Below are 14,623 nucleotides of genomic sequence, written 5' to 3'. Positions count from 1 at the left end.
ATTCGCCCGGGGTTGAGATCCTGGGTGCGGACATGGCATCACTTGGCACGCCATGCTGTGGTAGGCGTCTCACGTATAAAGTAGAGGAAGATGGGCACGGATGTTAGCTCAGGGCCAGTCTTCCTCAAAAAAAAGAGGAGGATTGGTAGCAGTTAGCTCAGGGCTAATCTTCCTCAAAAGAAAAAAAATTCAAGTCATGGGGAGAGAGGTTCTGCCTCTTCATAGGAGGAGCTACAAATATTGTGGCCTTTTTCACTTTCTATGAGACAAAGTATGAGGTCCAAGCTCACATTAATAAATATTCATAACAAACAAATTTTGTGTCCAAAGTTTAACCCAGAAAAACATTTTGATTGTGCTAAAACTTAGCTAAATACTGAGAGAAGAGTCTTTTAATAAATTTAAATGCAAAATTCTATTCCAAAGAAATGACAACCACACACACACACACACACAAAATCACAGTGGTAGAATCAACAGTTGGTAAAAATTGGGCAAAAAGAGCCCAACCGATGAATCAAATGTTTACTGCAAAAATCACATGAAAAGAAACGTTCCTGATGAAAATGATTTCAATCAAGTAAAAATGAACATTGAAAAAAATTGGGGATGGTTTGACTGCACTAAATAGAAAAGCGATCCAGGAATCTAATTGGCTAAATGTAGTTTATGATTCAAAAGTCTTTTCCAACTGAAATGTGTTGGATTTTTTTTCCACTGTTCTTATAAAAATGGAATCAAAGTGTCCCCAGAATAAAACCATCTTTTGTGTGGAAATGGCAGTGAGAGAATGAGAGGGTCAAATGTCCTTCGGATCTTCCTTGTCTTGGGTTTTATTCCCCAGACACCAGAGGCCACTTATCTCCCAGGCAAGGCCCCAGAAACGAACTGGTTATGACCTCTTTCTGGGGGGGCCCTGAACCCCACCCAGTCTTCTGTCTCTGCAGACCCCTCTGTCTCCCACATCCTGGCTACTAGTCCAGGTTTTTCTGTTCCTCAGAAACTCTGGCTCACACCAAACCGTTCTTTCCTGAGGGGATCAATTGCAGGGAGAACCTCTGGAAACTGGGGTGAACCCCAAGATTTTGGCCTTTATGAAGGCTCCTCAGTCCCCCACGCTGAGGGACCAGGGGCAGCCAGCTCAGGGGTTGTCCCTTGCTTGTTGCTTGGCCCTCACCACGTCCTGGCATCCCACTTGCTCTCCTGACTCAACATCCCACACCCCATCTCTAACCACATCCATGGGGGTCCACAGCCCCCTCCAGGACCCACCCAGTAATCAGGGGACAAGTCCATGATTTTCACTTCAGCTTCATATTCCGCAAACCCAAAGTCATCTTGTGACTTTGACAGGACTATGAAATGCCCAGCACATAAAATGGCTTTAAAAGGAGAGAAGTAAAGATCTGTTCTTTAAAAAGAAAAAAAAAATGAGTAGGGGGATATGAGCGTGTGAGCGAGAAGGAATGGATTATGCTTATTTTTACCATCCGAGTTTTTAGAAATATGTTTCGGGGCTTTTCTGAACAGTTCCAGAATTTTAATAGACACAATGTAGAGAGTAAGAGAGAAGGAGAGAGGGAAGGCATATAGAGGCAGAGAGAGAGGATAGACAGCAGGAGAGGGTGTAGACAGATTCAGAGTGTAGACAGGGGCAGAGAGAATAGACAGAGGCAGAGAGAGTGTAGACAGGGGCAAAATGTAGATAGAACAGAGTGTAGACAGAGGCAGAGAAAGATGGACAGGGCCAGGGAGCGAACAGATGTCAGTCATTGCTCCCAAAACCAGACAGAACCCTCTACTATTTAGAAGGTTGAGATCTCAGACCTTAGAAGGTTCGGACACTCCTCACTCTTGGTGTCAGCCTTGCCATTCCCAGTTCTGTCTCCCCATTTTCAACCCCCATTCTGAACTTACGATGTCACCCTTTCTTCTGTGACAACGTCCTTCCTTGCCTCACCCCGTCCAGATCCCCGCATCTTTAGGTGGAAACGTGTCCTTTTTGCTAAGTCTTACCCCCGTCAATGACTGTTCCTACATGCCCCTCCCCAGCCTGAGTGACTCTCACCCCTCTCTTGCCTGTTAAGAGTCCTGGACCCACCATTCATTTATTCATTCATTCATTCGTTCATCAAACATTTATAAGCAGTTCCCGTGTGCTGGGCCCCTGCTCAGCAAAGCTGGAGACCCCAGGGAGACCCGACCTAGGCCCTGCATCCTCCCTCCCCCGAGCTTAGACTTCACCCGGGCTAGACTAGGGTAGGGGTCCGGCCTGAGTCTTCGGAGTGACTCCCATCCCCAAAAGCCCCGCCCCCAGCTCAGAGCCGGGCTCAAAGAAGACGCGGTCCCATCACCTCCCTGTCAGCCTCAGGCATTTCTGTCCACGCCCCTTCTCAGACCCAACAACCTATTAACATCTCCCTTACCTGGCCCCGCCCCGTCGTTGGCTTAGGCCACGCCCCCTCCCAGCCCCTCCCCTATTTCATTCAATCCAGGCCTCAAGTCCCGCCTCCCGGGAGGCCAACAGCACACCGATCTCACAACCCCATTGGCCAGAGAGTGCCGCTTCACCGCCCTCCTTCAGTGTCATTGGCTCTCTAGGTTGTCAATCTTCTTTACAGAGGCCCAACAGTTGCCATGGCCGAGGTTTGAGGGGCAGATAATAATGGCCGTCTCGGGACGTCTAGTTATTGGGCAGAAAGCCCGGCTCTGGGCGGGGCTTAGTGCCAAACGCTTGGCAGCGTCTGTCTAGGGTTCCTCAGGGCCGCAGCCTTCCTTCAAAGACACACCCCTCTTTCCTCGTTATTGGCCCCGCCAGGTGTTGATCAACAGGATTCCTCATTCCGATAGGCAAAACTACCCGTCCTTCACTGCTTCTCTAATTTCAATTCGCTTCTCTCCTCAGAGGCGGAAACCTTCAGGCCGTAGCCAGGGCCCTCCTCACGGAATGGCCACGGATTGGTCAGACACCCCGTCACTCCTGGCCAGTGGGCGGAGCCTGGGTGCCTGGGGGCGGCGAATTGGCTGACTGGGCCTCGGGGGCGGGGCAGCGGCTCCTGTCAGCGGGTGAAATGGCAGCGGCGGAGCCGGCGGCGGCCGCGGTCCCGGGGGGCGGCTGAGGGGGCCGGGCCGGGGCTGCGGGGCGAGCGGCGCGGCGGGGATCCGGCAGCGCGGCCCGGGACGGCGAGGCTCGGCACGGCGATGGCGGCGCGCTCGGCGCAGGTAGGGAGGCGGCGCGGGCCGGGCCTCCCGGGCGCCTTCCCAGGCCGGCAGCTCCGCGCTGCGGCCCGCGGGGGCCGGGCGAGAGCGGGACTCGGGTCACCCGGCCCCGGAACCCGCGCTGGGCGCCCCTGGCCCCCCAGCAGGGACCCTGCCTCGGGCCCCGGGCCCTGCCCACCCCCGATCCCGACCCCCCAGGGTCCCTCTGCGGACCCCCCTGGGGACCCCATCCCCCACCCCGCCCCCTCCCCGGGAGGCAGCCCTGAACGCGCGACCCCCGCCCGCGCCCCTCACTGACCCTCGGGACCCCTCCCCGGACCCTTCAGGGCTTCCCAGGCCCCACCCCGCAGTCCCGCCCCCCACATCGCCCCCCGCAGCCCCAAGACCCCCGCCCCCTCTCTGTCCCTACCTCTAGGTCCCCTCCCGTCTGCAGACCCCCTGTCACCCCGTCCCTCCCTTCACTTCCCATCCTGTCTCTGGGCCCAGACCTGTCCCCACCCCCAAGGAGACCCGCCTCAGAGCCCCATCCCTCCCTTCCTGACCCCGCGGGACCCCTCCCCCGGCCCTGGTAAATCAGGATTCCTGCCCACAGGCCTCATCTCAGCCTGCTGCCCGGTCTCCCACCCTCGGCAGCCCCATGCCCAAGGGCACCCCTAAAAATCCCTCCTCGGGGTCGTGCCAGCACCCTCCAGGAGCTCCCTACCCGCCCCCAATCCTGACTCAACTTGATCCCAGCTTCCTGAAAATCCACACTCACCTCCTGCTCAGGACCCCCCCCTCCCCCAACAGATGTTCTGAGCGCCCGTCCCCACCCGGAGACACACGTCTTTCTGAGAGCCCCGCACACACACACATACGCATACACACACACACACACACACACACACACACATCAGACACTTGGATCCCCAACACACGCTGAGAAACTTAGGCCGTCCAATACAGACCCAAGCAATTGGGAGCCCCCGCCCCATTCACACACACACACACAAATACACTGTCATACAGGAGACCTCAGCTCTTCCACACATCTCCCTGGATGCCACCTGCCCAGGTCCTCCTGGAGACTCCCCCCGACCCCGAACAGCTCCCAGCTCAGGCAGAGCTCCGAGTCGTGTGCTCCCTCCCTGCCCTGCCACACCAGTCTTCTGAGCTGGCCTTCCACTGGGGCCCTGGAGGGTGGCGGAGTGACCCAGAATCTCCCAGCACCCCTGTGGACACCTTCCCCAGGCCTCTGTCCCTTCATCCATCGCTCTCTGCTTCGCCCTGCTTCAAAGGGAAGGATGGCCCCTCTCTCTCCTACACTGAGGTGTCCTGGACAGAACTCCCGCCTGCCCCCTGATTCATGCTACCCCCTGGTGGAGGGGCGGGGGTTCAGGTTGCCCCCGGCCCCAGTCCTGAAGTCTGATCGGACTAGTAGGACCAGCCTCTGGCTCCCATGGCGCCCACTGGCCTCAGATGGCAGGGCCGGCGCTGCAGCCCAGGGGCAGCCCCTGACAGCCGGCGTGAGTTCTCTCACCCACGACCAGTGTGTTTTGCCAAAATGCACCGGCTTCCTTCTCTCCTGGCATTTGGGACCCGGTGGGGCTGGGTTGGGGCCTGCCGGGAGCAGACAGCTCTTTGTTAAGGAATCTTTGCAGAAGGGAAAAATGTGCTGAAGAGGCTCAGGCGGAACATGACTGAGTAGTCAGCTTGGTTTTGCCCTCAGCCGGGCCGCGATGGAGCTAGACGACCCGTGGACCCGACTCTTTCCGCGTCGCCTTGGCCCTGCCGCCCCACAGCCCTCACCCTCAGGTCCAACCTGTGGGTTCCCCTGGGCTCCTGTGGTCGACTGCGGGGGGTTAGAAAGCAATTGCAGGTGGCTTGGCCCTGGCACAGGGACGAGGCGAGACGGAGAAGGGAGCAGATCACAGAACTGGCGAGATGGTGTGGCCAGGACTGCAGGGAATAAGGAGGAGACCGGGTCCTGCCGGGGCGAAATCTGGATCACGCCAGCCCCAGCACTGCCTGCCTGGGCTCCTTCGAGTGGCCTCAGCCTGCCTAGGAAACCCCAGAGAAACAAGCCCTGGCTGCTTTGTGGATATTCACCCGTCGCTCCTGGATGGCCCTGGGAAAAAGCACATCTTGGCTCGAGGCCTCAACTTCCCCATCTGGAAAATGGGGCACTAAATCCTTAGAACAGTATTTTGTACTGCAGGGGGGCTGGGGGAGTTAAGATGTGGCCCTGAATGTCCCCCAGGCACCGTGTGGCAAGGGTCAGTGGGGTCCAGGAGGCCGGTCGCCCGTCTACAGGTGCTAGAAAAATCACAGGCTGCCCTGGTCCCCGGGTTGTAATTAGTCACTGGCTCACTGGATCGTGGCAGTCTCTCTGTGGCTGAGCTTCCCTGCAGGAAGCCCTGTCGAATCAGAGCTGAGAGATGGTCTGTTGTGGGGTTTGTGGCCACACAGGGACCTCCCAGGGGGACAGAGGCAGAAAGGGGCCTGCTTGCTGGCAATGCCCTCACCCTGCATAGATCTCTGAGGCTGGCTAGGGAGAGGTTTCTTCTGCCCCTTGCTGAAGGGGTAGTGGGTCAAGACTCCTGAAGGTCACGAGGCTCACAGGAAATAAACTCCACACCTCCCCAGGGGGCTTCTGTGTGTGGCTGCAGTGGGGTCAGAAGGCTCCCCATAAGAGACTGCACACCCCTTAGGAAAACACCAGAAGGCTCCCGGGCAGGGCTTGTGAGTGATGTCAATCCGCTTTTACCCGAGACTGGGGGCCCGGTCCGTGTCTGAGCTTGTGATAGGTGCAGAGGGCAAGGAGGAACATGAGCTCAGCTTCCTCAGACAGAATAGAGATGCTCGTTGCTCTGGGTGAAGCCCGACCACGTCCCAGGAACTGAGTCAGGCACCGGGGTCTGAAGGCAGGGCACACGTGGTCCCTGCCCCGCAGCCAAAGACCGTCCCAATGTCATGAGACGAGAGCTGAAACCAGTAGCCCACACTGATGGTGCTAGGCTCAGTGCCAAGCCCCATTTGCATATTATCTCATTTAATGCTCCAAGCAACCTGGAGGATTCCAGCGCCGTGCCCTTAGCATCACGTCCTGCCGCCTGCTGTGTGGAAGTGTGAGACAGAATTATGCACAGCGTGCTGCGGGAGCACAGGAAAGGGCCCGGCGTGGCGGCAGGGAAGGCGGGGCGGGGATGACGGATGGGCCTAGAGAGGCTCTCACCGGGCAGGCCTGGTGGGGAAGGGCGTTCCAGGCAGCCCGAGTGCTTGGCCAGGGGCCCAGGAAGCTGCAGCAAGCGTGGTGCATCCACGTCCTGTCTGGTGGGCTTCCTCGTATAGGTCTTCATGGCCCAAGTGTGACCCACGGGGCACACACTGGGGGATGCTCCCCAGCTTAAGGGACCCATAGTTGGAAGAACTCGGGAAGACAGCAAACCCACACTGCCCAGGGAAATCTGGAGCCCACGTGCTCTGGAAGGAGGCAGTGGAAGGAGGGAGGACGAACCCCTGGGGGCCAGGGAACAGAGTGACCCCTCCGGGGAGATTTGGAGGGCCCTGTGGGCATGGTTCGCCTGCGCCTTCGTTTCATTTCTCAGCGTGCCAGGATGTGTCTGTGAGATTGTTCACTGAGGTCTGTCCCCCACACCAGCCCGTGAGTCCCATGAGGGCAGGGTGCATGTCTGTCTGTTCATGGTTGAGTCCCAGGAGAGTTAGGGCCCACAGCAGCTGCACAGTCAATGTTTGGTTGGTTTTAGTGGCTACATTCTTCCCTACTTGCCCACCACGGAAAGAGGGCCTGGATCTCTTCGGCAGAACGAGGGTGATCCGTCTGCCTTGGAGGGCTCCCGGAGGCCAGGCAGACCCGCCTCACCCCGGCCCCCGGCCCTGCGAGCCTTTACAGCTGGCACGGACTTCAGAAGAGAGACCGTCTTGGCCTTGAAGAGCCAAAAGCCTTTGCAAAATGCTGCTTCTCATTCGCCTGTCCGTCAAAGACTTAAGGGGGCTTTAACTTGTTTCCTTATCATTCTCAGGGCCACCAAAATCTAGAGAGAGAAGGGACTTGCCAGGAAGGAACCTGTTACGGTGGCAGAAAGGAGGCTGCTGACCATATAGGGTAGTAAGCTTTTTGGGGGTTTTTTTAATTCAGATCAGAAGGGATTCCGCAGTTTGGGTGGTTGCACCTCAGAATTTAGCCTGGAGGTATTTGCTGCTGTTGCTGTTATGGCCAATAATGGTGATTATACTTTGACCCTGTTTAATCTTTAAACAGGGTGGCCGCATGCGGGGTGGGCCTGCCGAGAGGGGAGGGTTGTTTCTTTGCACCACAAATATTCGATGCCTGATGGTGCGCTGGACGCTGGGGATCCGAGTGTGGTGGACAGCCCCTGCCCTCATGAAACTTTCCATCCAGCAGGAAATAAATATTATGGGCCAGCTCCTGTCCTGAGTACCTGACAAGTTTAGCTCAGATGTTCCTCCCAACAAAAGCCGTGAGGTAGTTGCTCTCCTTTAGCCCTGTTTTCAGATGAAGAAACTGAGGCAGAGTGCGTCGTCCCCAAGATCACAAAGAGGGAAAGTGGTAGAGGAGAGCATGGGAGGCCAAGAGATCTGGGATCCGTTCTGCACACACACAGCATGGAAGACGGTACATGATGTGCGAGCATCCAGAGTGGCTAGGACAGGGGACAAGAGGAGAGCACGCTGTGGCCTCTGAATCCCTAATTCTGGTTATCCGAGGGCAGCTCGCCCGTCGGTTGCCCACCCCTTACCAAGGAAGAGGACCCGAGACACCAGGCCAGGCCGTCTCCCCGGGAGCTGGAGCCAGGCAGGGCCATGGTGGGCTGGTGGCCCCCGCTGACAGTCAGGCTGGGCAGATGGGGTCCCACAGCATCCTTCACAGCTTCCGACTCAGAAATGATTCTCTGTCCCCATAACCATTAGAGGTGGAGGAGCAGAGGCTGACAAGGAGGGGAGGTAGGGAGCCAAAATTAAAGGAAAGTCGGGGTCTTGATTCCTGCCTCCGAAAATGCCAGGCTCTGAAAGATGGCGCTTACACGTTCCCTCGCTCTCCATGTGAAAAATCACGACTGCGATCTACTGAGCACCTCCGACCCTCTGGGTTTTGCGTATGTTATTTCTAAAGTCAGAGAATGCAGAGAGAGTGACAGCACTGCAGATCAGTTAGGGCAAAGGCCCTGGGGTCAGAAACGCAAGTTCAGATCCTTCTTCCCCGACAGCCTGGTTGAGAGACCCGTGGGTGACCCTCTGCTCGCCCTGGCACCTCTCGTGTTAGAGCTGTCCTTTGCTTTTCTGTCCATGCTGGTACCGAATCTTTTCTTTTTAATTTTCAAAATTCCAGATACACTTGGATCTTTAGGACAGTTTTAGATTTACAGAAAAATTGAGAAGCTAGTACAAAGAATTCCCACAGACCCCACACCCCGTTTCCCCGATTGGTGACATCTTAGGTGGGGACGGTATATTTGTTGTAATTAATGGACCCATATTGATACATTATTATTAAAACTAATGCACACTGGGGCTGGCCCTGTGGCCGAGTGGTTAAGTTCACACACTCTGCTGCAGGCGGCCCAGTGTTTCGTTGGTTCTAATCCTGGGCGCGGATATGGCACTGCTCATCAAACCACGCTGAGGCAGCGTCCCACATGCCACAACTAGAAGGACCCACAACGAAGAATATACAACTATGTACCCGGGGGCTTTGGGGAGAAAAAGGAAAAAATAAAATCTTTAAAAAAAAACGAACAAAAAACAACTAATGCACACTTTATTCACATTTCCTTAGTTTTCCCTAATAGTCTTTCTCTGTCCCAGGATCCCATTCTGAAGCCCACATGACATTTCATTGTCACATCTCCTTAGGCTTCTCTGGGCTGGGACAGTTTCCTAGGCTTCCCTTGTTTTTGATGACCTTGACAGCTTTGAGGACAGGGCAGGAATTTTCTAAAATGTCCCCTCATCTGGATTTGTCACATGGTTTTCTCATAGTTAGGCTGGGGCGATAGGTTTTGGGGGAGAAAAACACAGAGGTGAAGGGCCCTTCTCGTCTCATCATATCAAAGGCACGTGCTCTCAAGGGAACTTGTCACTGCCGATGCTGACCTTGACCCCCTGGCTGAGCAGCGTGGAAATTTTTGTCTCCATTCATTCAGCAGATGTTTGTTGTGGACCTACTAAGTGCCAGAGGCTGTGTTGGGGCCTTAGAGTAGAAAACTAAGATAGGCGCTTGCTCTCAGAACATTCACAAACCAGTAGGGCAGGCAGGCGTGTGTAGAAGTCGTTGCCACAGGATGTGTCTTGGGCTGGGGTGCAGGAGGTGGGTATTTTCAGAGGGAGATAGGAGAGAAGCGAGCCAGGACGCTGGGGGTGAGGGGTCGACAGGAATGATTTCACAGAAAAAAATACTCAAACCACGTCTTGGGCAATGCCTTTCCAGTCAGAAGGAACAGCATGTGCAAAGCCACAGGCAGGTAGAAGCAGGCGCTCCTGGAGGGCTGTGTGTGGTGGGGCTGGGATGTGGGTAGAGGTGAGGCTGGCAGGGCTGTGTGCACCGTGCAAAAACATTCAGGCTCTGTCTTGCAGTAGGGAGTGGCTGAAGGGTTGTGGGCAAGCACCAGGAGGGTGGCACCAGGCCTGGCCTGAGCGAGGGGGCGGGGGGTGGCACTGTGGCCCTGATAGGCCCACCTGCAGCAGGAGAAAGGGTGGCTTACTCAAGAGAGTGTTGCGGTTCAGAAGCATCTGTGCACCGGAAACTGGAAGAGTCTTCCTAAAATGTGAGCCCAGTCAGGCCCCTTCCTCAGCGCACAGGCCCTGCGGGGTTCTGGCCCCTGTGGAACTCTCCAGTGTCTTAGGAGTCATACCCCTCCCCCTGCTCCGGCACCCACGGGTCCTCTGCCAGCCCAGCCCAGCCTTTAGCATCTTTTTAACTGAGACATTCACACAACATAAAATTCACCCTTTTAAAGTATACAGTTCCATGGGTTTTAGCATATTCACCAACTTGCACAACCATCATCACTGTCTAATTCCAGAACATTTCATTACCCCAAGAAGAAATCCGGTAGGCAGTTTCCCCCATTCCTTGTGTCCCCAGGCCCCAGCGCCTGACAACCACTGATCGACTTTTGTCCCTATAGATTTTCCTCTTCTGGACATTTTGTGTCCATGGACTCAGATCAGTTGTGGCCTTTGTGTCTGGCTTCTTTGTCTCTGTGTGATGTCTTCAAGCTTCATCCATGTTGTAGCACATATCAGAGCTTCCTGCCTTTTCATGGCTGAATAATATTCCATTGTGTGGATGGACCACATTGTGTTTATCCGTTCGTCTGTCGATGGACATTTGCGTTGTGTCTTCTTTTTGGCCTTTATGAATAATGCAGCTATGAAGAGTTGCGTACAAGTTTTCTTGTGGACTGTGTCTTCCACGCTCTTGGGTTAGGTACCTCGGCATGAAATTGCTAGGTCAGATGGTAACTCCATGTTGAACTTTTTGAGGAACTCCCTGACTGTTTTCCACCCTCCCTTTTATTCTAGACATTTCTCTCAATCTGTAATGGAAAGTTTGGATGACTGTTTCGTGCTCCGGGTGAGCAGGGGGCTGTGTCTGTCTTCTCCCATGAGGCTTCGGCCATCAGCATGGTGCCCAGCACCAGGTCAACATCCAGTAAATATCAGTGGGTGGGCAGGTGGGTCCAATTCCTCAAAAGTTTCTTGGGGCCGGCCCAGTGGCACAGCAGTTAAGTGCGCACATTCCGCATCTCAGCAGCCTGGGGTTCGCCGGTTCGGATCCCGGGTGTGGACATGGCACCGCTTGGCACGCCATGCTGTGGCAGGCATCCCACATATAAATTAGAGGAAGATGGGCACAGATGTTAGCTCAGGGCCAGTCTTCCTCAGCAAAAAGAGGAGGATTGGCAGTAGTTAGCTCAGGGCTAATCTTCCTCAAAAAAAAAAAAAAGAGAGAGGAAAAAAAGTTTCTTGACTCTTCCGTTTTTCCAGGCTCAGTGGTGATTCCTGCCTGGGGGTGTGGGGCCTGATGGAGATGTTCAAGAGTTAGCAATCTTGGCCGGTGCTCTGGAGAAAGGAAAAGCTGAGGATGAGGGTAGCATAATTGCTGACATGAATTTGGTCATTTGAGCCTGAGAGTGAGATCACCAAGGACGTAAAGGGCCAAGGACCGGGTAGGGCCTGTGGCGGAAGAGGCACATGCAGGAGACTAGGAAGCCCTGGGCAGAGAGGCAAGAGGAGAGCCAGGAGTCCAGCCTCTGGAAACTGGGTGGGAGAGGACTTCAAGTGGGAGGAAGCATGACTGGCCGTGTCCAGATGCCCCCAAGAGGGAGAGGGAGCGAGAGGTGGGAGATGCCGGGCATCTGGACCTTTCTGCCCCTACGCCTGCCACCCCTAGCTCACTGGCACAGTCTCTTCCCACCCCTGGCTTGGCTCAGACTCCTGATCTATGGGCCTCCCTCTAGGGACATGGAGGGTGGCGGTGCCGGCAGGCCCACTCTGCAGGGGCCAATACCCCCACTTCTGGTGACTGAGGTGGAACAGCAACAAAGGGCATTGAAGGTGGGGACGTTGAGAGGCTGGGGCCGCAGACCTAGAGGGCCTGTGCGTGGGTCTCAGAGGCCAGTGGCCCCTCAGCACTCAAGGGGCCCTGCCTCATCTCTGCATCTTGGTGCCAGTCCAGCAAGGGGGGATGGCTGCGAGCCCTGGGGAGGTGGGGTCTCATCTGCCTTGTTCCACTCCACGTCCCCATGCCTAGCACAGCCCCTGGCCCTCAGGTGGTAAGTGCCAGGGAAGGAAAGGTTGGGTCAGTGAGAGTCATGGCGCTCCAGAGAGGGAGGCGAGCCACCACAGAGCTAGGATGGCAGCAAGCCAGTGTCCACCCCAAATCTACTCAGTTCCCGGGGTGGCGAGATCTGGTCAGTGCAGGAAGTGTGTGTGTGTGTGTGTGTGTGTGTGTGCCTGCGCATGTGCATCAGGAGGATGGCTTCCAGGGCCAGGCAGTGTTTAGACAATCTGAGGATGAGTCAAGAGAAAGTTCCTAAGGGACCAGAAGGTTCTGCCTCTCGGACTGCAAATTTCAGCCCTGTGTATTGAGGCAATTTGATTTCCTGTGTGAAATACACATTAATATGTCATAAATAGCTAAGCACACTCCACTGGTGCGTGGCCCCTGGGTTGGTTTTTTTTTTTAATCAGAAACCCAGAGCTGAGCCATTCTCTCAGGTTCTTTGGGGCTGGGGTGGCCAACGTGCTCTGAGGCTTGGGCCCCTGGGCTCAGCAAGGGGAGAGTGGTCCCAGCCACGGCCACGGCCACATGCATCCCTTTCTCTGAGGCCCTGGTCCTTGCCTCCACCACCTCCTCCCCATCTCCTGGCTCTGAAGCTGGGAAATCCATGCTGCCTTCCCAGCCCCTCCCTCTCCCCAGAGATCCTTCCAGGCCAGCTCTTCTCATCCACAGCCCATCTCTGCCCCGGTGGCCCACAGACTTTGACTCTGTGTGAGGCCAGGCGCAGCCCCCACTGCCTCTCTCTCAGGAATGATTAACTCCTGGCTGGGTGGTGCACGGTGGCTTGGTCTTGGGAGCAGGTTGTCCCCGGGCAGCTGAGCAATGGGAGAGAAAGGTCTTCTGGTTCTGCCGGGGGCTGTCACCTAGAGTTTGTACCGCTCACCAAAAGCCAGAGCCCTCAGTGGCCTTGGTGGCCACAGACCCGGGGCCAGAGGCAGAACCACTGGCCCTGGGGAGCCACAGAGTCCTGGGAAAGGAGGGTTCTGGGCCCCCACGAGGTGAAAGAAGAGTGGTGCCCCTCCCCATGACAAGGCAGCACGGGGGAAGGAGGGCTGGAATCAAGTGCGGGCAACCTGGGGGCCCTCAGGTGTTGGCTGGGGGCTGAGCTAGGGCTGGGGGAAGGTGACCAGTCACCTGAGGGTGCCAGGCAGGTGTGAAATGGTCTGCTGTCATCCTGTCACTGCCCCCCTGCTGCCTAGGGGACCAGATGCCCCCGCTCCAGGGACCAGGTGAGGGCCCCTCTGCAAGCTGAGCTGTCAGAGCTGGGTCAGGTGGGGCCCAGGGGCACGTGGTGGACTCCTGGTCCAGAACGTGCAGGGGAGTGGGCGGGCCTGGAGGAGCCACCCAAAGTGGCGGGGGGGAGGGGCAGGATTTCTTCCTGCCCCTGTGACCCTGGGGATCCCCATCTTCTTAGATCCCTGGCACTAGCCTGGGCTGACCAGGAAGAAGCTCGATTGAGCAGAAGGAACACCACCCCCAGCCCCTAGGGGCCTCCCCTCCCCTAGCCATTCTCCACCCCAAGAACCTCCCACCAGGGTGATGCCAACCCCTGCTCTGGGCAGAGCAGAACCCCGGAGCCCTGGCTCCCAGCCAGACCCGGGCCTTGGCCCAGCATGGACGATAGTGGCCGACGTTTGTGAAGCTGTCACTAAGTGTCACCCGCTGTCCTCACGCGTTAGGTGCAGTAGCATACTCAATTCTCACAGCCACCCTCTGAGGTCGGTCCTCCAGGACCCTCCATCTGTGGAGACTCAGAGAAGTCCAGTGACCGGCCCAAGGCCACACAGCTGGTTGAGGGGCCACCACACTTCAGACACAGGTCCATGTGCATCTGGAGCCTTTGCTTTCACACGGCACTGAGTTGCCTCTCATGAGACTGGCACAAGGCAAGAAGCTAGTGTCCTCGAAGCCCCCTGGAGGGTGGGGCCAGACCATCCCCAGCAGGGACAGGAGAGATGGGCCCAGCACCCGCCCAGCACACGGCAGGCCAGAATCCGGATCCCGATCCGAGCGGCGTCCACCAGGGCACCGATTCCCAGCACTTTGATGCGCCCCTGGCTTCCCACCCCAAGGGGAGCTGACTCTTCCGGCCATTGGCAGCGCCAGACAATTAACAGTAGAGAATAATTGCTTCTGGCTGTGCCAGCAGCCCACTTCAGTTGATGAGACGGGGAAGGTCAGATGCGGAGGTGGGGCTCCCGGGGCAGGCCACAGCCAGGGACAGGGACCAAGACTGTCAGGAAGGGCCCCCAAGGTCCCAGCAGAGGCCCCAAGTGACAGGAGCCTCGGCCCCAGGCCCTGCTGAAGACTCACGAGTGTTGAGTCAAGACTTGGCCTTCATGCCCGGGGACAACAGGACAGCCTGGGTCCTGGCCGTGGTCCCCCTGTCTCTGTCCAGACATCTGGACTACACACAGGCAGGAATCCCAGTAGCCAGCATCTGGAGTAGGAGCCGGCACAGCCATCAGCTGGGCTGGGGTGCGTGGGCACAAGGGGTGTGCCAAGCGGACAGACCAGAGATGGAAGCCCAGAGTGAGGAGGTGTCCCCAGGGTGAGCAATGGGGGGGGTGGGCACCCTACCCAGTGCTGACCACGTGC

At 56.7% G+C, this 14,623-nt stretch overlaps 1 protein-coding gene across 7 annotated transcripts in view; it reads left to right on the top strand.

The window, feature by feature from the left end:
* The first annotated feature begins 3,111 nt into the window (after positions 1 to 3,111).
* The window catches only part of EVI5L (ecotropic viral integration site 5 like), a 30,174-nt gene continuing 18,662 nt past the window's right edge, over positions 3,112 to 14,623 (top strand). For 4 of the 7 annotated variants that reach the window (XM_046637956.1, XM_046637955.1, XM_046637953.1 and 1 more), the window contains exon 1: positions 10,852 to 10,916. In XM_046637956.1, the coding sequence (XP_046493912.1) occupies positions 10,867 to 10,916 (50 nt within the window). In that variant the 5' untranslated portion in view covers positions 10,852 to 10,866. Of the gene's footprint in view, positions 3,223 to 10,781; positions 10,817 to 10,851; positions 10,917 to 14,623 lie in introns of those variants that run through there. The other 3 variants (XM_046637957.1, XM_046637958.1, XM_046637954.1) reach the window with 3 other exon arrangements.

This window comes from Equus quagga, chromosome 14 (assembly GCF_021613505.1).
Source record: "Equus quagga isolate Etosha38 chromosome 14, UCLA_HA_Equagga_1.0, whole genome shotgun sequence".
NCBI classification, from domain to species: Eukaryota; Metazoa; Chordata; class Mammalia; order Perissodactyla; family Equidae; genus Equus; species Equus quagga.
The sequence above is the reverse complement of the archived record's forward strand: the minus strand, read 5'-3'. Positions and strand labels throughout refer to the sequence as shown.